This window comes from Mus musculus, chromosome 2 (assembly GCF_000001635.26).
Source record: "Mus musculus strain C57BL/6J chromosome 2, GRCm38.p6 C57BL/6J".
NCBI lineage: Eukaryota > Metazoa > Chordata > Mammalia > Rodentia > Muridae > Mus > Mus musculus.
The window spans coordinates 175,733,018-175,758,498 of NC_000068.7; the positions used below are offsets into that span (position 1 = coordinate 175,733,018).

General features: G+C 41.7%; 1 protein-coding gene across 5 annotated transcripts; it reads left to right on the forward strand.

Annotated features, from left to right (window-relative positions):
* The first annotated feature begins 4,819 nt into the window (after window positions 1-4,819).
* Window positions 4,820-21,963, forward strand: Gm2007 (predicted gene 2007). Of its 5 annotated transcripts, XM_030252318.1 has the most exons (6): window positions 4,830-5,004; window positions 8,468-8,522; window positions 9,828-9,929; window positions 15,547-15,673; window positions 15,879-15,939; window positions 17,097-21,963. In XM_030252318.1, exons 4-6 carry the CDS (start codon window positions 15,640-15,642, stop codon window positions 18,400-18,402), a joined length of 1,401 nt encoding a protein of 466 aa, XP_030108178.1. In that variant the 5' UTR covers window positions 4,830-5,004; window positions 8,468-8,522; window positions 9,828-9,929; window positions 15,547-15,639; the 3' UTR covers window positions 18,403-21,963. The 5 variants fall into 5 exon arrangements, with proteins under 5 accessions (XP_030108179.1, XP_030108180.1, XP_030108178.1 ...); XM_030252319.1 differs by having other exon boundaries at window positions 4,820-4,976; window positions 15,879-21,963; XM_030252317.1 differs by lacking the exon at window positions 9,828-9,929 and having other exon boundaries at window positions 4,845-4,976.
* The last annotated feature ends 3,518 nt before the right edge of the window (window positions 21,964-25,481 follow it).

Here is a 25,481-nt window from a genome sequence, read left to right on the forward strand (position 1 = left end):
TTTACATGGTGTAAATTGTTTCCAGTGTTCGTGGTATGGTTTTAGAGCTGCCAGGTTTTTAACTAAATTACTGACTGCACAGCAATTCTAGTTTTGTAATCACCTACTATGAACCTTGGCCTTGAGTTTAAATAGAAAATTTCCTGTGTTTTTACTCGGGACTGCTATTCTCTCCTAATTCAGAGGAGACTGCAGGATTGGCCTGGAAATAAAATAACTTTTAACTTCACATCATTTAGGTCATTTCTCCTTTGTTCTTGACAGTGCAACCATAACTATTTTTTAAAAATATGGACATGACTATGTAGAACAGTGTGTCCTCAAATTCATGGATGTGAATTTGCCTCCAAACTGCTGGAATTGATAGAACATGCTATTATGTTTGGCTATATTCATTTTTGAAAATGATTGTGTGGCATTGGATCCAAACATCTTAAATGACTTTAAGGGTTATAGTACTGTCCCAATTCCCCAATGCTCTTTTTATCATGTTATTAAATTTGTTTTTCTTTTCCTGTGAGTGTGTGAGTGAGTGTGTGTGTGTTTCTGTGTGTGTGTGTGTGTGTGTGTGTGTGTGTGTGTGTGTGTGTGTGTTGATATGTAACAATGGCTATCCAAAATCTCAGGGATCTCTTCTGAGTTCTGAGTGCCTGGACTGAAGAAATGCATTGCATGCTACTGAAAAGTTGAGCTCAACAACTTTGGGAAATTCCACCACACCTGAAAAGACAATTTCCTCCTAAAAGACAATGGTCATAGAACATGTAGGCACCCCTGTGCTCCAGAAGGGAGAAGCTAATTTAATTAAATTCTGCAGACCATAGGGGGGACCTACTGCTGACCACATGCAGATAAGGGAAACCCAGAGCACATAGACACACTCCTCAAGGTGAAGAGACAGGTCGCATCCCCCCACCACCTCTCCTCCTCTGAACTCCCCCCTGCCGCCGCAGCCACGAAAAGCCCTTGCTACCTCAGCCCATAAAGACCAAACTCTTTAAAGGGTACACTCTTCCACTAGTCACATTGTGTCTACTTGCTGCTGCTCTGAAAACTGTATAAAAAAATTAATGAATGGGCTGCACGAGGTCACCACCTCTCCTTCAGGTGTAGTATAATCCCAAAACATTCAAACAATAAATTCCTCTTGCTTTTTGCATTGATTTTCTGCTCTGCATTGTTCACTCAGGGGTTTCCCTGTAAGCTGATGCTTGCCAGAGTCTTACTTTATCCACAGCTTCGCAATAAGGTCTCTTGAAAAGGTCACCTCAGGAACTTTGCGAAGGTCATGAAACACTTGCCCCTCCATAAGGGAGAGGGTAATTAACATTTCTCAGACCACAGGGCAGGAACCAACCTGTGGGTGGGGACACATTCCACAGGATGGACCATTGCCCCCTTTCAGACAAGGGAAGTTCCTGGTCACCTCATTCCCTAAAGACCAGTTTAAAGGGTGCACTGTTCCACCAATCATATTGTGCCTAGTTGCTGATGCTCTATTCTGCCCCTGGAAACCATATAAAAACTTGGTTACTACAGAATGGCATGGTTTCTGCCCCTCTCACAGGACCAGTGGATGTGGGCGTCTGAAAGTGCTAATGACTACCATGAGCTTAAGGCTTGTTTACAGAATAATGCACATATTTTACAATCTCCTTTAAGGAATGTTCTCCCTGTTAACATTAATGAGTGCATGAAGATCAGAGACAGCACAAGTCCAAAAGCAAAAGTGTGGCTCATGTCTCAGCCAAATGGTAAATGCTGGGACTTTCAAGACAGCCCTTAAGACTGTGGAACAGACCCCTAAAACATCGATTAAAAATATATTATTTCTCAATAAATAATAATGTATATAAATTATGAGGGACATCAAGATCTAAAGGAATGAAAGCCAACTTCTCAGAAAGATACTAAGGAAGGAGATAAAGAGATTTGTAATTGGTGATCACAGAAGATCTCACCCAGCTAATGTTTTTGTTGTTGTTGATGATGATGATGCTTAGAAAGGCTCACAGTTTACTGATTTCAGTATCAGCCTGGGAAAGAGCAAATTTAGTCTCATGTGTGGTAGAAATGGTAATTTAAGGCCTGGGTCCCACCCAGCCAGTTTGATCTTAGCCTTTATGCTTCACAGAGGCAGGCAAAGATCTCCTTTTGTAAGGTTAAAAGAAAATGTGTGCTTCCTGTCTCATAAGAATTAAGTTCCTGTGGACACAGGATCTATTTCTTAAGACAATCAAAAGGAAAACTGGAGTAAATGGCAGGTTTGAGAGATATAATAGATTCTGGTTATGGTATGCAGGAGATGAACTATTGAGTGAATTTTTTAGAATAGCAGGAGATAGCTGCTTGGTGAAGAGTCTCCAGCAGAACATAAACAGAGAGCTGTCTGGAGACCTGCAGAGCAAGCAGATCAGAAAGAAAACAGAATACAGCGAAAGGAGGATGGGAAGCTGTCTCCTGCAGAGCATAGACTGACAGCTTGGACACAGGACTTGACTACCAGTCCTTTGTTTTCATGCTCCCAGACACCCCTTCTCTCTCTACCAGTCTCCAAGCCCAGGCTTGGTCCTTGGCAACAGAGGTATACTTTGATATCATTAATCTTACATCTAGATGTCAGGACTTAGAGCAAATGTATCACTTATGTAACCATCCAAGTCAATTCCAGGTACCAGCTTATACTCAAGTATTTTCATAGAAGTGTAGCTACAGATGAGTGAACTCCCATTTGAGTGCTAGGAAGTGAAATGGGTTTGAGCAGTGCTCTTAATAACAACTGAATGATCCCTGTAGCCCACTAACCTACTTTCAATAAAATAAGAGAGAGTGCTATACATTATAGATTTGAGATAAAAACACAAGCTTTGAGGAAAGCTGAAAGAAGACAGCGACTTTGAGAAAACAAAGCTGTGTGTGCTTCAGGTGACAGACCTAGAAGAGTGGGAGTTCCTAAGACCTTGTGGCTAAGGCAATTTCATCATAATCTCAAGTTGCTGAACAAGAAACTTTTAGTTTTGATGGATTCCCTGTTGAATTTTGGTCTTGTTTGTTCTGTTTATTGTTTATAATGCTCTGATTCTTTCTGGTAAGGCTTCTTTTGTGACATTGTGTGTTGAAAGCATAATAGGCTCTCTTTAGGATATGGTACAGTGATGTTAGGTAAACAGGTGTTTTTACTTTCAAGGAGACAGATGGTAGTTAAATTAATATGGCTCCCATAGACTCATAGGTTAAATTAATATGGCTCCCATAGACTTCCTAGTTTGTGGAACTGTTTGGGAAGGAACACAGGTCTGCCTTTTTGGAAGAGGTGTGACACTTGGGTGCATTTTCAGGCTTTATCCTCTTCTTAACACGCCGATATTGCAAGCTCCCACTTTCGTGGAGTTCAAATTATGAGTTCTCACCTTTCCCTTGATTTACAGCTAAGACCTGTACTACAAGATGTACTTTCCAGATGCATTTATGTCCAACATTTTTATAATTTATGGATGATTCTGGATGACTATGAGGTAAGAATACCCTTCAATATCTCAGCTTTTACATTTGATCATCTTCAGAAAAGAATTTAACTTAACATTCATAGGAGTAGGCAGATCTATGTGTAAATGTGTCTAGATTCCCTGAGTAAAATCTCAATGCTCCCACACTTGAAGAAAGGCGTTGCTTTGGAAATGGCTCCTGTGCTCTCCTTACCCATCACCGGAAAAATCTTTTGAAGCTGTTCTGTCTTGTCTGCTGTGCTAGGTATTCTTGTCAGTCAAATTGAACACATCTGGAATTAGCTGAAACAGAAAGAGTTGGGTACTGTGAGGGATTTTTCTTAATTGTAGTTTTCAATCTGGGAAAAGTATTTTTAATCTGGGTCTTTTGGGGTGATAAGATCCACCTTGGATCTAGGCAACAGTTTATGGTGACAGCCTACATATATAAAGGACATTGAAGATGGTAGCTCTATCTCTTTGCCTTAATGCCCTACCTCTTTCTAACAACTTTTTGTTGTTGTTGTTATTGTGTGTGTTTGTTTGTTTTTGTTTGTTTGTTTGTTTTTTGGCAGTAGTGCATAATTTTGAAAATTTAGGTATATAATGAAGACTAGTTGAGACGTCAAGCCACATGAACTGAACCACTATTGGAAATTTTAAATGTGTAGACAGCCATTTTTGGACTGGTTGAATGGCATCCTGTGAGTCATTCTAATACATGCATTAACTATATAATAGAGATTCATTCTATCAGCTCTGTTCATCAGAAGAATCTTTGATAGCACAGCTGTGGGTTTGTGGTTGTTGTTTCCTGCTTTGCTCTGAGGCTTGTCTCAGAAACACCAGGTGAACAGTCCTTGCATTGTAGCTGAACCCAGCCTGAAGGCACCAAACAAATATTGCTTTCTAAAATCTTTCTTAATTGTTAATATTCTGGGCACATTTCCACATTTGGGACAGATTTAACTCCATTGTAATCTGATTTATTGACTGTGAGAGCCATCCAACTTGAATCCAGGAGGAAGAAGTGGAAATATCTTCTGAGTGCTGTGATTGGAGCTTAAGCAAGCTCCAAATTTGCAAAGCAGGGAAGCATAGAGTTACTGCCCATAAGGGGGTAGAAGCAGGCAGTTGAATAGCAGGGATGTGAAGTCTTACATTCTGCCAGGGGCTTGATGGGAGGACAGACCGGTAAGCAATTGGATGAGAGGCACTTGTGCAAATGAACTTCAAATCTGCAGATCTGGAAAAGGTTTGGCCAAAGCTGGAACCTCTGTGCCCTGTCTCTTTAACATACTCTAACCCTAAGGGTGGTGCTCATGTCACTCAAGACTCAATAGCCAATCAGAACCTCCACATGGACCTGCCAGTCAGAAGAGGAGGCGGCTCTTCCAGGTCAAGCTTGCAAGCTCCTTTCTGTAACTCAGCGATCATGAGAGTTTCTGTGTGATGTGTTCTGCGTGATTCTACTGGGTGTTGTGAGAGAAGGTTAGTCAAGCTCAGAACTCCAAACGTGGTAAGTGCCAGGTCATCTCCTGCGGTGCCGTCGGTGTGGGGAAAAGAGGGGAGTGGGAGAGAACTCGCTTCTGGCCAGAGTTCCATTGCCCTGGGCAGGCAGGAGCGGGAGGACTGCAGGACGCTTTCCACATGGCCGCGGGTGGCTGTCTGGCCATGGGAAGGCACGGACCCAACTCGGTGGGTGGTGGACAAGGGCAGCTCTAGGCACCAGGTTCCCAGTCTCCAGCATCCCACGCTGGATACCCCGGAAGAGCTTAGGACAGAATGGGGTCCCCGGGGTGGCACTGGCTTCGGGGCCAAAGGGAGGAGAAGTTGGGGGATAGGGGCCACTGAATGGTTCCCACGCGAGCCAGCGTCCTTGGTCAGGTCCGGGGCTGGAGCACAGGATGGCCTTCTGGCCGGAGGTTTTCTTTTTAATTTTTGTTACTGTGTGAATTTGATTGCAGTTTGGCTGCAGGGCTTCCCAAGTATGAAGCAGAGATGGCTGCACTGGACATTGCCTGTATAATTTAATAATGCTCTTTAATTGCAAAGAAAGGCTCTGTGCCTTTAAAAAGGAAAATAAGTGGAGTCTGGAAAATTCTAGTGAATGCAAATTTCCCAGACTAGAGCTCTGTCTGCAACTGTGGCGGAATTGCTGAGCCAGGAAAGCTTCAGCTGTCTGAATCATTTGCTCTGTGATCTTACAGTGGAGGAGCTGCTGTTGTCCCAGTCCCAGCTGTGTTTTCCAGGCTAATGAGGGACTCTGTCCATGCCTCTCTATCAGGAACCCTAGTGGAAGGTAGCTTGGGGTTCTTTATGGGAGTCTCTTCAGAGCCATCTGTTGCAAACTGTGAAGAAGGCCAAAAGCCATGTCATGGTGATTGTAATTGTCTCCTTTGCCAGGCCAGGAGGAGCAAGTTTCCTGAGTTATCTGAGTCAGTTCTGCTATTTCCAAGGACTGTGGTTCTGTTGGTCCATGTGGTGATCATAGCAGAGGCCCTTGTCCTTTGCCCCTTCCTGAGTGTGGATTAATGGGGATGAGGGAAGCTCAGTAGCCCTAGTAGCTTGTGGACTTGGGTACCAAAGGTTTTCCACGGAGATCTCTTGCCAGCCTTGGTGCGAGGGTTCCAGCAAATACAAAGGAATGCAGGCAGGGAGGGGAAGTTGCAAACCTGCTTCTGCAGTGCCAGTCAATTCCACCTCTGTCTCTGCTGTGCCATGCAGTAATTCTGTGCCACCCTGCACTGAGTAGGGTCCCCAAGTCCACTGGGGGCTTGGTCAGTAATGTTTTTTTTAGATACTTGGCAGTTCCCTTGTGCAGGGTTGTTTTATTAGACTTCTCCTGAATTTGTCCCAGTGTATTCTAGCTTCTGCAAACTTCATAGAGGTCTCCATTTCTTTCCACTTATCCCTGTAAGTAGGATACAAGATGCTACTCTTCTTTTTTTTTTTTTTTTTTTTTTTTTTGATTTTATTTTTGAGACAGGGTTTCTCTGTATAGCCCTGGCTGTCCTGGAACTCACTCTGTAGACCAGGCTGGCCTCGATCTCAGAAATCCGCCTGCCTCTGCCTCCCAAGTGCTGGGGTTAAAGGCGTGCGCCACCACGCCCGGCTGATGCTACTCTTAAAAAGTTTACTTGGCATAAGACATAGCTTGTGTAAGCTGTCCCCACTGCAGCTGTTGTAAATTCTACCTTCTACTTTTGCTATTTTTCTCATCTCCTGCGACCTCCAACTCAGGAACCCATCTCTGAGAAATGGCTTGCTATTTCAGGGCTCTGAGACACTTAATAAGTGATTCTGGGGGTCTTTGCTGTGTAAATCTCCTAGCAGTCTTAAGTAGGACTTGTAATCTCCAGTCCATATTAAAATTGTTCAAAATAACCTGGGGACTGAACAGGAAAGAAACTTATGGGTGAGAGCATGTGTGGAATCCAAAACCTGTTTTTGGCTGCCTGGTCTTTGAGCATTAGCCGCAGCTGAATCCATGCTGTCATTAAGACATTTTTCCTAATTAATATTTTAGTTTTATATGGAGAGATTTTTTCTGGGGTGACATGTTAGTTCTGGGAGAGCTGTCTCTTCTTCCCCATATAGAGATGTTTCTAAGACAAGCTATTTTGACTCAGGTAGCCTTGATCCTGGTCTGCTGCTACCCAGGACAATGGCCTTGCTTTCCTCTTGATATAAATTCCTAAATTCTTGAGTTAAAGAATGTAGCAAAAAAGTGTTTTATAATTGCTCATTTGAGTCATATAATGAACCCTCCATTTCTTCCACCTTTAGATAAGAACGGGAGCAATGGTTTACTGTTATCTCTGTCAGGTGAAACAGGGCAGGAGATAGCTTGATCATAGATAAAACCATAAGAGAATCTGCTCCAGGTGTCACCATTCTAGAGAAGGATAAGAGTCAGGCAGGGTGAATAATTTTGTAATTTAACAGCATGTATTAAATAATGCATGATATTAAATAAAACTAGATTGGTGGGTGCTTAGTTTGTGCAGGTTAGCTTGAGCCAGTGATAATGAATTTCTCTTTTAGGATCTGTACTATATAGATAGAATGTATCAGAAATGGAAAACACATGCCATTAGCTGGAGCTGTGTGTGTCAGATTATAGATCTCAGTAGTTAACAAAGCACATAGGAACAAGGTCAAACACTATCTTATTAATGCCATTCCTTCTACCAAGAAAGGCCTGATCTTTTTCGAATCAGTACAGTGATATATTTTTCCCAATATAGGTGTGGGTTTGTTGTTGTTATGTTTGTTTTACCAACCCACTGAGGACAATGAGTTGATTAACAAGAGTGCTCCACAGTGTCTGACATGTGTCCTGCTTTGCTCTGAGCCTTGTCTCATAGCCATTAGGTGGAAAGTACTTGCAATTTACCTGAACCCAGCCTGAAGCCACAAAACAAAGTTTGTGTCCAAAAATCCCTCTTCAGTTGCTAATATTCTGGCACTGACCACCTGTGGACAGTTTGGTAACTCCAGTGTCAGCTGATTAATGGGATATGCAAGCTATCCAGCTTGATTCCAGGAGGAAGAAGGGAAATTGCCTCCTGAGTCCTGTCATTGGAGCTCAGGCAAGCTCCAAGCAGTGAACCCAGGGTCACTGCCCAGAAAGGTGGAGAGGCAGGCAGGTGAGCAGCAGGGATCAGGAGTCTTAGCCCCTCCCAAGGGTTTGGCGGGAGAACAGACAGGTAGGCTATTGGAGGAGACACATTGGTGCTACTGAACTGGAAATCTGCAGATATGGAAAAGGATTGGCCCAGGCTGGAAACTCTATATTGTGTCCCTTCAGCAAACTCTAAACCTAAGGGTGTTGCTCATGTCACTCAAGATTCAATAGCCAATCAGAACCTCCACATGGAGCTGCCAGTTAGAAGAGGCAGTGACTTCCGGGTACCAAGCCTGCAAGTTTCTCTGTGTAACTCAGCTGATCTCAGTGTTTCTGTGTGATCTGTTCTTAGTGTCTTCGCTGGATGCTGTGAATTTAGCTCAAGCAAGCTCAGAACTTCACACATGGTAAGTGCAGTGTCATGTCCCACAAAGAGGAGGAGCTAGCATCTTAGCAAAGGATGCCTGTGTACTAGGTCTTCCCAGAGCCAGGATGGTAAGCATCAGCCAGACAGATGGGGCCACCTGTGAGGTCTTTTGTGGACCTAGTCTCTCCTTTTGGACCAGGCTGTGGCCTCTGAGTAACTTTATTATAAGACTGCACTGGAAAAAACTTTTGTGGCAGGGGCTTGTGTGTGGAAATACACTTGGCAGGATGAGAACCAGAGGAACAGCTTACTGTGTACACTGTCAGGTAAAACAGTGCAGACAAGAGCTAGGTCACAGACCAAAGAAAAGGGGAGTATGCTGCAGGGGCCACTGTTATCGAGAAGGGCCTGATTAGGGCAGTGAGAATGATTTTGTAATTTCACAGATTGTATTAATTATGCATGGACGTATATAAAACTAGATTCGTGGGTGTTTAATTTGGGCAGGTTAGCTTGAACCAGTGGGTAATGAATTCCCTTTTTAGGATCTGTATTATGAGATATGTGCAATCCTTGGGTGACATATTTAAGTGAGCCCACAAATATTAAACACATGACATTATCTGTAGCTGTGTGTGTCACATTGTAGACATCAGTAGTTAACAAAGCACTTAGGGGCAAGGTCAAACACTATCTTATTAATGCCATTCCTTCTACCAAGAAGGGCCTGGTCTTTTTCAAATCAGAACAGTGATATATTTTACTAATATAGGTGTGGGTTTGTTGTTGTTATGTTTGTTTTACCAACCCAGTGAGGACAATTGTTCTGATTAATGCACTGAGTGCTCCTCAGTGACATGTGTCCTGCTTTGCTCTGAGCCTTGTCTCATAGCCATTAGGTAGAAAGTACTTGCAATTTACCTGAACCCAGCCTGAAGCCACAAAACAAAATCTTGTGTCCTAAAATCCCTCTTCAGTTGCTAATATTCTGGCACTGACCACCTGTGGACAGTTTGGTAACTCCAGTGTCAGCTGATTGATGGGGTATGCAAGCTACCCAGCTTGATTCCAGGAGGAAGAAGGGGAAATGCCTCCTGAGCGCTGGATTTGGAGCTCAGGCAAGCTCCAACCTTTCAAAGCAGTGAACCCAGGGTCACTGACCAGAAAGGTGGAGAGGCAGGCAGGTAAGCAGCAGGGATCAAGAATCTTAGCCCCTCAGAAGGGCTTGGCAGGGGATCAGACAGGTAGGCCATTGGAGGAGACACACTAGTGCTACTGAACTGGAAATCTGCAGATATGGAAAAGGATTTGCCCAGGCTCGAACCATTGTGCTGTGTCCCTACAGACACTCTGACCCTAAGCATGGTCCTCATGTCACTCAAGACTCAATGGCCAATCAAAACCTCCACATGGAGTTGCCAGGCAGAAGAGGAGGTGACTCTTCCAGGTACTAAGCCTGCAAGTTTCTCTGTGTAACTCAGCTGCTCTCAGATTTTCTGTGGAATCGGTTCTTATTATTTTTACTGAATGCTGTGAGATTAGCTCAGGCAAGCTTAGAACTTCAGACATGGTAAGTGCAACTTCATCTCCAACGAAGTGGGGTGAGCAAACATCTTAGCAAAGGATGCCTGTATAATAGGTCTTCCCAGAGGCAGGATGGTAAGCCTCAGCCAGACAGATGGGGCCACCTGTGAGGTCCCTTGTGGACTTAGTCTCTCCTTTTGGACCAGGCTGTGGCCTCTGAGTAACTTTATTATAAGCCTGCATCTGGACAAAACCTTTGTGGCAGGGGCTTGTGTGTGGAAATACACTTGGCAGGATGAGAACCAGAGAAACAGCTTACTGTGTACACTGTCAGATAAAACAGTGCTGACAAGAGCTAGGTCACAGACCAGAGGGGAGTATGCTGCAGGGGTCACTGTTATGGAGAAGGACCTGATTAGGGCAGTGAGAATAATTTGATAACTTCACAGATTATATTAATTTATGGATATAGTTTAGTAAAATCTGATTGGTGGGTGTTTAATTTGGGCAGGTTAGCTAGAACCAATTAGTAATGAATTCCCATTTCAGGATCTGTATTAGATAAACATGTGCAATCCTTGGGTGACATATTTAAGTGAGCTCAAAAATGTAAAACACATGCCATTACTTGTAACTGTGTGTGTCACATTATAGGTCTCAGTAGTTAACAAAGCACATAGGGGCAAGGTCAAATGCTATCTTATTAATGACATTCCTTCTACCAGGAAGGGCCTGATCTTTTTCAAATCAGTACAGGAATATATTTTTTCAATTATATTGATCTTTTTAAATATTAAATTTTGGTATTACTTTTCTGAATTTCATTTTCATTATGCATAGGTGATTTGACGTCTTACGTGTTTCTATTCTCCAATATTTCCCCTAATTAAGAATTTCATTCCTATTTTTAAAGAGATTTCATATCTGTCTGTTTAGAGAAACATCTCCTGTAGCTCCTACTTTCTTTATGTCATGTAGTTAAAACTTGCTTTGAACTCCTCTTCCAGCCTCTGCTGCCCAGGGCTTGGAAAACAGTCCTACAACTGCTTTCAGGCTGGGTTCTGACTGATCAGTGAGACAAAAGACACCAGGGAATGAGTGTTGTCTAACCTCCCTGGGTTACAGGGTTACAAATTAGGGGGTTACAAATAAAGAGGGACAGGTATAAGGTTGAGTTCACTGACCAACTTTGAAGCTGGTCTACTTGCAGCACAGAAATGGAGGAGGAATAAGGTAGGTGTCTTAGTCAGGGTTTCTATTCCTGCACAAACATGCTGACCAAGAAGCAAGTTGGGGAGGAAAGGGTTTATTCGGCTTACACTTCCACCCTGCTGTTCATCACCAAAGGAAGTCAGGACTGGAACTCAAGCAGGTCAGAAAGCAGGAGCTGATGCAGAGGCCATGGAGGGATGTTCTTTACTGGCTTGCTTCCCCTGGCTTGCTCAGCCTGCTCTCTTATAGAACCCAAGACTACCAGCCCAGGGATGGTCCCACCCACAAGGGGCCTTTCCCCCTTGATCACTAATTGAGAAAATGCCTTACAGTTGGACCTCATGGAGGCATTTCCTCAACTGAAGCTCCTTTCTCTGTGATAACTCCAGCTGTGTCAAGTTGACACAAAACTAGCCAGTACAATTGACCCCTTGTCAACTTGACACACAAACACATCACTAGTAAGCCTCAACCCTTACATTCTTATTCATCCCCAAGATCTAAATAACTTTAAATGTCCCACAGTCTTTACATATTCTTAAAATTTCAATCTCTTTAAAATATCCATCTCTTTTAAAATCCAAAGTCTATTTACAATTAAAAGTCTCTTAACTGTGGGCTCCACTAAAACAGTTTCTTCCTTCAAGAGGAAAAATATCAGGGCACAGTCACAATCAAAAGCAAAAGTCAATCTCCAACCGTCCAATGTCTGGGATCCAACTCACGATCTTCTGGGGTCCTCCAAGGGCTTGGGTCACTTCTCCAGCCAGGCCCTTTGTAGCACAGGCGTCATCCTCTAGGCTCCAGATGCCTGTACTCAACTGCTGCTGCTGCTCTTGGTGGTCATCTCATGGTACTGGCATCTCCAAAATACTGCATGACCCTTTCAATCCTGGGCCTTCAATTGCAACTGAGGCTGCACCTTCACCAATGGCCTTCCATGGCCTCTCACAGTGCCGAGCCTCAGCTGCTTTGCGTGACCCCTTCATGCCTTCAAAACCAGTACCACCTGGGTGACCCTTACATATTACTAAGTCCTGCTGCAGCAGGAGTACAACCTTGGCCATCTCTGGAACACAGCCTCTTTGTGCTTTCAGAAAACACTTCCCAGAAGATGTCACCTCAATGATGCTGGTCTCTTCTTAATCACCGCTAATTTCTTAGCTCCAGCTAACCAGCATCAATAGTCCCAGTAATGCAAAGTTTTTGCTTTAGTAGTTCTGGTATCTTGTTAATGACAGCTGATTCTTCAGCCCCAGCTAACCAGAACTACAGAATCTTCACATTCAAAACAGCAATGGCCCTGAAAAGAGTCTTTAATTTCCCTCTGAAATTTCACAAACCAGACCTCCATCTTCTGCAGTGTTCTCAACACTATCTTCCAAGCTCCTACACAACATCCGACAGAGCTCTTAACAACGGATGGATCTTCAAGCCCGGAGTTCCAAAGTCCTTCCACAGTCCTCCCCAAAACATGGTCAGGTTGTCACAGGAATACCCCACTCTGCTGGTACCAATTTGTCTTAGTCAGGGTTTCTATTCCTCCACAAACATGATGACCAAGAAGCAAGTTGGGGAGGAAAGGGTTTATTCGGCTTACACTTCCACCCTGCTGTTCATCACCAAAGGAAGTCAGGACTGGAACTCAAGCAGGTCAGAAAGCAGGAGCTGATGCAGAGGCCATGGAGGGATGTTCTTTACTGGCTTGCTTCCCCTGGCTTGCTCAGCCTGCTCTCTTATAGAACCCAAGACTACCAGCCCAGGGATGGTCCCACCCACAAGGGGCCTTTCCCCCTTGATCACTAATTGAGAAAATGCCTTACAGTTGGACCTCATGGAGGCATTTCCTCAACTGAAGCTCCTTTCTCTGTGATAACTCCAGCTGTGTCAAGTTGACACAAAACTAGCCAGTACAGTAGGTGAGGTCTTTCTGCTTTGGCAGTAGTTGACATTCACCGTGAGGAGTCAAGTAATCAATTTTACACAATCAGTAAAATTCCATACTGGTCATCTTCAGGCATTTTTCAGATTAGGGCAATGTCAAATGAGATCACAGGCCCTCGTTGTGACACCATATTGCTGGCATACCTCACCATCTACCCCAGCAGTAGGACTGCCAATCTCCCAGCTGCCATTCCTTATGCAATTCAATCATTTAGGAACTGGACTTTTCATCTATCATTAATCATCCTGATCTGACTCTTGCTTCTGCCCTCCTTCCTCTCTCCACAAGGTCCCAGGTCATGTCTACTCTGTATTATCCCAGGTATAACTGGGTCTGGCTATGTTCACTCTTTTGTGTATAATATACTTTCTCCTCTACCATACCTAGGAGCAGTGATGTCTTTACATTTTATTTCTTCATTTTCTTCCTTTTTTTTTTTTTTGCCCATTAAAAGTTTCTATCTTTAAAATTCATAGCCACTTTTACTTTTAATATTGTTAATGTATGAATTTGATCCCAGTTTGTCTGCAGGACCTCCCCACTATGAAGAAGAGTTGGCTGCATGCATAATTGAATATACAAAGAAAGGACCCTAGGCCTTTTAAATGGAAAATACTTGGTCTGCAGGACTAGAATATTCTTTTCAATGTAAATTTTCCAGACTAGGGCTATGTCTGCTTGTAGGGTGTAACAGTTGAGCTTGGAAGGTTTCAGCTGTCTGAGTCTTTTGCTCAGTGATCCCACAGTAGAGGAGCTGCTGTTGCCCTGAGGCCCTGCTGGCTTTTCCAAGTTAATGAGGGACTTTGGGCAGGACTAACAATCAGGAACACTAGGGGAAGGTAGCTTACAGGTTCTTTACAAGATTCTCCTCAGATGCATGTGTTACAAGCTGCCTGGAAGACTACAAGCCATCCCCTGGTTATTATAGTAATCTCCACTGAGAATACAGGAGGAGCAAGTCTGCGAGCTATTTGAGTCTGATCTGCTGGTTCTAAATGGACTGTGGGTCAGAGTGTGGTTCTGTTGGTCCATGTGGTGATCATAACAGAGCTCCTCGTCCTTTGACTCTTCCTAAGTGTGGATTTACAGGGCTCCCAGAGGCTCGGTAGCCCTGGGAGTGGCAAGGTATGAAACTTAAATGTCACTATGCAGTGTGTATATACAGGAATTGCCTTTGGTGTGTAGTAGGACAACATTGGAAAAGCAATGGTTTGATTTCTAGAATTTCTGACCCTTCTGTATTCAGTTTTGTGTGACTAGTTTTATAAATACTTTAGAAGTTAGTAGTAAAGAGCTGATCACGATCATCCTTCAGAAATATTTGATTAGATTCCTTTTATCTTTCTGTTAACTATTGTCAAAATGCAATGATTCACAGAACTTCAATTCTTGGTTACAAAAAAAAGCTTCTGACATGCAGAAGTTTCTCAGGTGTTGATGGTGCTGGGTGGGTGGATAGGACAGATTGGAACATAATGCATATGGCAGGAAGCAGACATTAAATTATCATTCAGCATTGTTTTGTATACTTCGGTGGGGCTGGTTTAACATGAAATTACTAAGGGTCATGAACAGCTATTGAGCCATAGTCCAACTTTCTCATCATCAACAATTTCAATGAGAACTCTAGAGCATGGGGCCTCTCTGTTTGAAGACAGATCAGTAGTATCTGGAGGGTCAGATTTATAACAGTTTCAGGGTCACTTATTTATGTTATTTTTATCGGAGTCAGGAAATATGATTTTATTTCTATACACATACTAGCACAGGTAACATTGGTCAAGTTCACATTGTTCCTGGTGTAGTTGTATTAGTTATTGAAGAAAAGTTGAAAATTGGCCACATGGAAATGGGCAGAGGAAGCTTTCCCTGATATTGTGTTGCAGTTCTGTGGGCTACTATGAGAATTATGTCTAGGATAACAGATAATGGTCTTGGTCTTTAGACAGATTGCTTGTTCTTCGGGAGTACTGGCTATGGTTGAGAAGGGTGTGTCTGCCCATACTTGGGGGCTAAGACACAGACATGTGGCAAGAAAGGAAGGGGAGATGGAAAAGGTCTTTTGTATCTGCAGGTAGCATGGACAGGTGAGAGGAAACTGCAGTCCTAAGGGCACTCTTGCATATTGGGTCTCAGGGAACAAAATATGGGTGAAGGTCTAGCAGCATTCTACATGGTTCCATGTATTAACATCTTAATACTAAGGCATCAGGTTCCCAGAGATCATTTATTTACTTAAGTTTTTGTTGTCCAACTGTGAAAGACTGGATAAAAAGTACTATGTGGGTGGGCAGGGCAGTCAGCGAATACTCATTTTGAAGTACACCTTTACACTGTTGTCTGTATCATATTTTTTAATATTCACACGTATCGAATCTTTTAGGATTTAGTCACCTATGATGACGTGCATGTGAACTTCACTCAGGATGAGTGGGCTTTGCTGGATCCTTCTCAGAAGAGTCTCTACAAGGGTGTGATGCTAGAGACCTATAAGAATCTCACAGCTATAGGTAATATTATGATTTTTTTATTTACTTTATAACATGTATGCACAACTGTTTCTTTGTTATTTTATTTGTTTTTATAATTTCAATTGAGAATGAGGAAGAATATGATGAATAAATCACTCATGGTTTTAAAGTTCAATGGAGTTAATAACTTAAATACTGTTTAATTGCCAATAATGTAACATACTTTCTCTGGTACTGGGTTTAGGTTACATTTGGGAAGAACATACGATTGAAGACCATTTTCAAACTTCTAGAAGTCATGGAAGGTAATTTTACTCTGCAAGCTGAGGAGAAAATGCCTATGAAGAAAGTTTAACTTGTGCTACAAGTAGTAAAGAAAACCAATAGGGTACAATAAGCACTGCTTTCAGTGATGGATGTTTACTGACTTTCATAAAAATCATATATGTTTATGGCAGATATGTAACTGTTGTTTGCAAGACATTCCATTAGGTCAAAGACAGAGAAATAATGGCTTAACAGGTATGTTACTGTTTAAATCAAGCCTAGTACAGCCATGCTATACAAGTGTGAGTGTCTTCAGTCTCATATCGCTTAGCTATTGCAAAAGGAACACACAGTGATTAGGTGACAAGTATATGTCTAAAACCTAGTAATGAGCAAATAATCCATAGTGTATCTGAGCTCAATGATATACTTGTAATAACATTGCTAAATTTAGTGAGATGAACAGTTCATAAGATTCAAAAATGGTTTTGTGGAAAAACCTTAATCTCTGTACCACATCTCTGTGACAAAAAAAAGTCAGCTGTGAATGTAATGTGGAATTTTCACTTGTTATTCTTCTTTTGATGTGGATGTCATAGGTTACGATTGATACAAGCCTTGTGATCACTGGGGCATTGAAAGAAGCCACATACCTTTCACTTTTCCAGAACAATTAGAGGATATGCAGTATAACATATTTTGAACAACATACTAAATGTGCTATATAAGTTTATAAAAAATTTGTTTCCGAACATTGCTGGGGACATTTACCAACTCTAACTGCTGAAAATAGTAATGAGAATTAAGGCAGTAGAATTTTTTTTTTCTTTTGCATTTGTTCATATTCCAAATGTAGTATTACTCTCATGATAACAAAATTTGTGAATGCAATAATTGTGCAAACACTGTGAGTTCTTCCTGTTTTTTTTCAAATATGTGAGTAACCTTTTATAGAAAAAGTATGTTATAAATGTGAGCCAGATAATCAATACTGTTCCCATTTCATATATCCTCGAAGATGTAAAACAATTCATAATTTAGTAGAACTCCTTTGAATATAAACAAAGTAATATTATGTTAACATTAGATTGCTCTGTTCAATGAAACCAAAATTTAAAACAATTCATACAGATAAAAAGACTCATCAGTATAATCAGTGTAAGAAAGATTTCACGTGTGCAAATTTTATTTGCAGGCATGAAAGAAGTTGTTCTGCAGAGCAACCCTCTGAGTTTATTCAATGTGGTAAAGCCTTTGCATATGAGAGTGGTAGACAAAGGCATCAAATTAAACATAATGGAGAGAAACACCATGACTGTAACCAATGTGGTAAGGACTTTAGAACATGGAATGTCCTGCAAATACATAAGCGAACACATACAGGAGAGAAACCCTATGACTGTAAACAATGTGGTAAAGTCTTTGCAAGAAGCTGTCATCTCCAAATACATAATCGAACACATGCAGGAGAGAAACAGTATGAATGTAACCAATGTGGTAAAGCTTTTAAAAGAAGGATTAACCTCCAAATACATAAGCGAACACATACAGGAGAGAAACCCTATGAATGTAACCAATGTGGAAAAGCCTTTGCAAGTAGTGGTGAACTCCAAAAACATAAACGAACACATACAGGAGAGAAACCCTATGAATGTAAACAATGTGGTAAAGCCTTTTCACAAAGCAGTCATCTCCGAATACATAAGCGAACACATACAGGAGAGAAACCCTATGAATGTAACCAATGTGGAAAAGCCTTTGCAAGAAGTGGTGACCTCCAAAAACATAAACGAACACATACAGGAGAGAAACCCTATGAATGTAAACAATGTGGTAAAGCCTTTGCACATAGCAGTCATCTCCACAAACATGAGCGAACACATACAGGAGACAAACCCTATGAATGTAAACAGTGTGGTAAAGCCTTTGCAGTAATCTATACTCTCCAAATGCATAAGCGAACACATACAGGAGACAAACCCTATGAATGTAAACAATGTGGTAAAGCCTTTGCAGTAATCTATACTCTCCAAATGCATAAGCGAACACATACAGGAGAGAAACCCTATAAATGTAAACAATGTGGTAAAGCCTTTGCAAGAAGCTGTCATCTCCGAATACATAAGCGAACACATACAGGAGAGAAACCCTATGAATGTAACCAATGTGGTAAAGCCTTTGCAGAAAGCAGTACTCTCCAAATCCATAACCGAACACATACAGGAGAGAAACCCTATGAATGTAACCAATGTGGTAAAGCTTTTATAACAAGGAGAGTCCTCCAAATACATAAGCGAACACATACCGGAGAGAAACCCTATGAATGTAACCAATGTGGAAAAGCTTTTGCAAGAAGTTGTGACCTCCAAAAACATAAACGAACTCATACAGGAGAGAAACCCTATGAATGTAACCACTGTGGTAAAGCCTTTGCACAAAGCAGTTCTCTCCGAATCCATAAGCGAACATATACAGGAGAGAGACAATATGAATGTAACTAGTATGGTAAAGCCTTTGCAGGAAGCAGTGGTCTCCAATGCCATAAAAGATCACATACACGAAAGACACCATATGAATGAAACCAAGGTGGTAAATCCTTTGAAGGAAGCAGTGGTCTTGAATATCATAATCGAACACACACAGCTGAAAAACCCAGGAATGTAACCAATGTGGTAAAGTCTTTGCAGAAAGGAGTGACCTTTAAAGAGAAAAGACCATACAGGAGAGAAACTCTATGTAGGTATCTGATGTTATAAAGCCTTTGCAGCAAGCATTGATCTCCAAGTACATAAATGAACATATACCAGAGAGGAACCTTTTAAACGTAACCAATGTGTTTAACCTTTTTCGAAAACCAATAGTCTTTACACACATAAAAGCACATATAGTTGAGAGAAATGCTTTGATTTTAACCAATGTGGTTAAACTTTTTCAAAAAGCAGTCATCAACAAAATCATGAAAGAGCACGTATAGGAGAGAGATTTTTGAATGTTAGCAATGGTGCTTTTATAGCTTTTTCACAAAGCAGTGGCCTCCAAATATATAAAGGAACACATACAGGAGAGAAACCCTATGAATATTGGCAATGTTTTAAAACACTTCTACATCACAATCATCTTCAAATCTGTAAGGAACATGAGGTTTTGAGAAATCCTCTGAATAACACCAATTAGGGAAAGCAATTGTACAAAAGAGTCATCTCCCAACACAAAAGTATACACACTAGATAGAAACCCTATGAATATAGGCAATGTGGTAAACATTTTATAAGTCACAGTAGTCTCTAAGTAAATAAAAAGAGACACAGTTGAGAAAAACACTATGAAATGAACAAGTGAACAGAGCCTTGTGCATTAAAATCTTCAAATACATAAAAGAAGACATAGAGGTGAGAAATCCGATGTCTACAAGCCATGTGGTATTGCTTTCACTTGTCAGTCATATTCAAAGACACAAAAGAAAACAAAATGTAACAAAAGGCTGAGTGTGTTTAATATGGTGAAACTTTTTGAATATTTTAGAGTCTTCACAATGAAACAATTCATACTGCAAATAAATTTAGGAATATAATATGGTGAAACCTTTTCAGATTTCCCAAATCTTCATCATTATGAATGGGAAACCCATAAATGCATTCAATATGGGGAAGCCTTTAAACATTTCTAATTCTTTATAATCCTGAAAATAATCATACAAAGTTCAAGGGGATACAAGAAATGTTTCTTATTGTCTTGCTTGAGTTACAGTCCTGACATCCTTTGGTATGAATATCAATGTGGAAATTGTGAGTGGATTCCCTTTCCTCCCCAACTGCTTCTTGGTCATAATGTTTATGCAGGAATAGAAACCCTGACTAAGACAAATTGGTATCAGGAGTGGGGAATTCCTGTGACAACCTGACCATGTTTTGGGAGGACTGTGGAAGGACTTTGGAACTTTGGGTTAGAAGATCCATTCTGTGTTAAGAACGCTGTGGGATGTTGTGTAGGAGCTTGGAAGATAATGTTGAGAATCGTGCAGAAGATGGAAGCCTGGCTTGTGAAATTTCAGAGGGAAAATTAAAGCCTCTTTTCAGGGCCATTGTTACTTTGTGAAGATTCTGTGGTTCTGGTTAACTGGGGCTGAAGAATCAGCTGTGATTAACAAGATAATAGAATTTCTAGAGTGAAAACTTTGCATTACTGGGACTGTTGATGCTGGTTAGCTGGAGCTAAGAAATTAGCAGTGATTAAGAAGAAACCAGCATTATTGAAGTGGCATCATCTGTGAAGTGTTTTCTGAGAGCACAGAGGAAGTGTTCTAGAGATAATCAAGGTGGTACCTTGTGCTGTGGCTGGACTTGGTAGTGTGTAAGTCTTACCCTCGTGGTACTGGTTTTGAAGGCATGAAGGGATAATGCAGATCAGCTAAGGCCCAGCAGTTTGAGAGGCCATGGAAGGCCACTGGTGAAGGTGCAGACTCAGGTGAAATTGATGGCCCAGTACTGAAGAGATCATGCAGTGTGTTGGAGTTGACAGGTCCATGATTGACCACGAAGAACAGCAGCAGCAGTAAAGTACATGCATCTGGAGCATAGAGGACAAGTTGTGTGCTACAAAGGACAGGGTTGGAAAAGTGACCCAAGCCCTTGGTTCTTTTGGAGTTGTCCAAAAGATTGTGAGTTGGATCCCAGACATTGGACAGTTGGAGTTTAATTTTTACTTTTGATTGTGACTGTGCCCTGATGTTTTTCCCTCTTGAAGGAAACAAGTATTTTAGTGGATTCCATTGTAAAAGGCTTTGGATTTTGAAGGATATTGGATATTTTAAAAGCATTGAACTTTTAATATGTAAAGTCTGTGGGGCTTTCAAAGTTGTGTATATCTTGGGCATGAATAAGAAACTAAGAGTTGAGCATTACTAGTGATGTGTTTGCGTGTCAAATTGACAAGGTGTCAATTATACTGGCTAATTTTGTGTCAACTTGACACAAGCTGAAGTTATCACAGAGAAAGGAGCTTCAGTTGGGAAATGCCTCCATGAGATCCAGATGTAAGACATTTTCTCAATTAGTGATCAAGGGGAAAGGCCCCTTGTGGGTGGGACCATCTCTCTGCACTGGTAGTCTTGGGTTCTCTAAGACAGCAGTCTGAGCAAGCCAGGTGAAGCAAGCTAGTAAAGAAACATCCTTCTGTGGCCTCTGCATCAGTTCCTGCTTCTTGACCTGCTTGAGTTCCAGTCCCGACTTCCTTGGTGATGAACAGTAAGCAGTATGAAAGTGTAAGCCAAATAAACCCTTTCCTCCCCAACTTGCTTCTTGGTCATGATGTTTGTGTAGGAATAGAAACCATGAATAAGACAAGGGGTATAAGGTATGGATTGTAAAAAAAAGGTTAGACAATAAAGAAATGAAGAAATAAAATTAATTTTTTTTTAAAAAAGGAGGATCAGACAGAAACATTCCTTCCAAATTATACCTTTATTTTCACACCAATCAGGATTTAGGGATAGGGGCTTATGTAGTTTACAGTGTCATCTGTTATATATTATGGGTGTTATAGCTTAACTAATCATATGGATTTGTTCTTTGGTGGTAAAGTACAGGTCTTATGTTTTGAGGGGCACAATGAAAAGCAGAAAGCATTGTTAGAGACAGTCATTATGTTTTAAAAAGAAAATATGAGTAAAGTGAGGTTGGATCTCCACAATACCTAATCCTTGGAAACGAACTTAGTTTCACCATATGATTAAATTCAGGATAATAACAAAAAGGCAATACTTAGGGCCTGGTGTTTGGATTTGATTTGTTTTTCTGCTAATTCCCAATTGTGTATTGATTCTTATGCTACTCCTGTTAAATTCTTCCCAAATTTCATGATAATCCTGTACTGGGACACTGAGATTCCCTGCCCCAAGCTGATTATAAATGGGTAACAAAAGTGCCAGCAGCCAATGGCTAGGCAGGCAACAAAGGCAGAACTTTTGGATTCATGGCAAGGGAAACAAAGAGGATCTCCATGCCAGTAAAGGATTTGGATGCCAGCTTCAGAGCTGGGAAAGACTCAATACCAGCCACATAAAAGCTAGGAAAGAGTGACCCCAGTGTTCCCTCCTCTGATTGGTTCTGGAGAAGCAAAGATGGCCTCTAGATTTAGGAAATTAGGTGTATCACAGGGGAACCAATAGCAATGTGGATGTTTGGTAGTGTCCCAGCCAATGAGCTGATTTGGCATATTACATAATGCTGTTTGTCTTTCATTTCAGACTCCAAAGTACTTGTATGCTGAGCTAAGAACTTAAACAAGTGGCATTTTATAGTAGAGCAGAGTAACCAACTGAGTCTACAGAAGGCATCACACCTATAGGATGGAATGCAATATTAAAAACTAATTGGGGATTCTCAAATGAAAAACAAATGCTAAGATGTGAAATTAAGGGATGAGGAAAATTGGTTTCTTAGTGGATTCGCTTGTTTTGCTGAGCCATTTGAGTCCTCACTAGCTGTGCAGGTTCACAACTAAAACAAAAGTTGAGCTAAAATGGTATGCATAATTCTTGGATTTGTGGAATGAGCTGGGACTCAGAAAAATGTCCCAAGCTGATCCAGACGTCCTTGTTGGTCTGGATTTTCCATGAGCCCTCTTCCACCATGAGCCCTTCTAAAAGATTTCTGTCTGCCTCAAATAGTTTAAGCTTGGAGGTGCAGTACAAAGAGACAGGCTGCTCAGAAAGCAACAACAGAGGTAGATGGTAGAGGCTGCCCAGAGCTATAATCAGAAAAAAAGAATAGAGAGAAATCGATGAGATTTGTTTTAACTTCTTTTAAGGAAAAATGAGCAGGTGGTGATTGTGTAAGAGTGTTTGAGGCAATCTCTGTGAAGGGCCCTAATGTCTGCAGAGGATTCTTCACATGGCTGGCACCCTAGCACACCCAGGTCCTTGAGATCACTGGTAAGTGGAATGCAAGATAAGTTCCAAAAAATACAGAGGGTCTTGTAATAGTAGGAACAGGGACAAAGGACAGCAGCATGACCAGCGACTGAGGTTAACTTCTGGTTGGAGCCACCCTCTCCCACCCCCATGCAATCTTTGGCCAGATCTCAGCAGAGGGCCCAAAGGTCCCCAGAGGACTCTTTATGCTGAAGGCCCCCTAGCACACTCTGGTCCTTGAGATCACTGGTGAGTGGAATGCAACATCACTTCCAAAAAATCCAGTGGGTCTTGTGCTAGCAGCAACAGGGTCAAAGAACAAAGGCAGGCTCTAGCACATCCAGAATCTTGGGATCACTGAGAACTGTTTATGCAGGAGAGTAAGTGGGCAGCAGAAGTAACTAAGCTTCTTGAACAAGGTCCCTACAGGCCTTCATCCTCAGCCAGAAGACAGACCTAACACCCAGAACCCTAGACACTTTCCCTGCGAGAGGGGAGTCGGCCTCCAGGGAGGGCTCTGACCCCAGGAATCAGGAGGTGGATCTGAACTCCAGACTTCTGTGCACCTTCTCTGTTGGCACTTTCTCTTTATGTTACCTAGGTCACATTATATTTAGTGGATAGGATTATAGACAATTAAGACTGTAGTTAAGATTAAGGGAGAGTTTCCCTTAGAATTTAAGACATATTTCAAACAACCAGAATGGAGATTTTTTAATTATGTTTATTCTTTAATTATACTCCAGTCATTATCACCCCCCAATTCCAACCACTTACAGTTTCTCATCCCATATCCCGACCCCTCTGTACATCTCCATGAGGGTGTCCTCACACCCACAACCATTCAACAACATCCTGCCAGGCCTCCCCAATCCTTGGGACTTCAAGTCTCTCAAGGATTAGGTGTGTCTTCCCTCCCTGAGTCCGGGCCAGGCAGTCCTCCTCTGTATATATGTTGGGGACTTTGGACCAACAAGTGTATGCTGCCTGGTTGCTGGCTCAGAGTCTGAGAGATTTCCAAGGTCAAGGTTTCTTGAGACTGTTGGTCTTGTTGGGTTGTAAGACTCCCGGGAGCCTTAGCTTACTGGGGACCTGTGAGTGAACCATGTGGGGCTGGAATCAATGGAAAAAGCAAGAGGAATTTATTGTTCCACTAAACTGGGGTCATCCCAGACCCTAAGGAGAGGTGGTGACCCGCGTGCCTGTTCGGCGAGCTTTTATATGGTTGTCAGGGGCAAAATAGAGCAGTCAACCTATAATCAACCTGGCAGTGGTGGCATACACCTTACATTTAAAAGCTCATAGTGGATTGCCCAGACCCCTTAATGAGGGCAATGCTGCAGCAGGTTTGCATATCAGGCAGAGTATAGGCATTACACAGGAATAGTTCAGCCAAACACTCACTTTCTTTACATCATTAAAAAACAATAGGTTGAGACAACAATTTGGTATTTCTTGAGAATGTGCATGTCAAATTGTAAAGACTTTCATCAGTGTCCTCAATTTCTTCCTGTATCACACAAAGGTGTTAATCCTCTAGGAGTTAATCCTCTAGGACTGGTACCTACTCAGTTATGGCAAATAGACGTTACTTATATATCTGAATTTTAAAAATGTTAAACAATGTACATATGTGCTACATCCAATCCAGTAGTGAGAAGCGCGACAGGCCCCGAAAACCTGTGTGCTGTCCTGAGGCGAGAAGTTCACGGAAACTTAGTCTCCTGGAATCTTGCCATCACGTATAAAGAATGCTCCAATGTCCTTGCTTTAGTTGGTAAACGGATCTTGGGCTTTCCCTTAATGTTGCTTTATTATAAGTCCTCCTAAGGGGGCTGGAGAGATGGCTCAGTGGTTAAGAACATTGACTGCTGTTCTGAAGGTCCTGAGTTCAAAGCCCAGCAACCACATTGTGGCTCACAACCACCCATTATGACATCTGATGCCCTCTTCTGGTGTATCTGAAGACAGCTATAGTGGACTTAAACATAATAAATAAATCTTTAAATCACATAATTATAAAAAAAAATAAGTGCTCCTAAGTATTGATTTTTTTTTTTTTTACATATAGCTAAGTTAGATTCTAGGCAGTCGTTGATCCGACCCTGGGCATGGATAGCTAAGTCATTGCCCTATGTAGGAATTTACCAATATCTAGGAAGAGGGAAGTTAGTGACCTAAGGAGGAACCAGAGTAGATACTTAGAACTATAGATAGCTGAGTTACACCCATATACAAGTGTTTACAATGGCCTAGGGGGAACAGGAACCCAGACCCCTTAATGAGGGCAATGCCACAGCAGGTTTGCATATCAGGCAGAGTATAGGCATTACACAGGAATAGTTCCGCCACACACTCTCATTCTTTTTGTTTGTTTGGTTTTTTTCATTTTTAAAATTCTATTTATTTATTTATTTGTTTGTTTATTGTATGTAAGTACACTGTAGCTGTCTTCAGACACTCCAGAAGAGGGCATCAGATCTCAGTACAGATGGTTGTGAGCCACCATGTGGATGCTGGGATTTGAACTCAGGACCTCCGGAAGACCAGTCAGTGCTCTTTTTTAAAAATATTTTTTATTGGGTATTTTCCTCATTTACATTTCCAATGCTATCCCAAAAGTCCCCCATTCCCTCCCCCCACTCCCCTACCGACCCACTCCCACTTTTT

Coding starts and splice junctions, on each gene's coding strand:
- Gm2007 (XM_030252317.1), top strand. Junction 15,674..15,878: donor TAAGAATCTCACAGCTATAG/GTAATATTATGA, acceptor TACTGGGTTTAG/GTTACATTTGGGAAGAACAT. Junction 15,940..17,096: donor ACTTCTAGAAGTCATGGAAG/GTAATTTTACTC, acceptor TTTTATTTGCAG/GCATGAAAGAAGTTGTTCTG.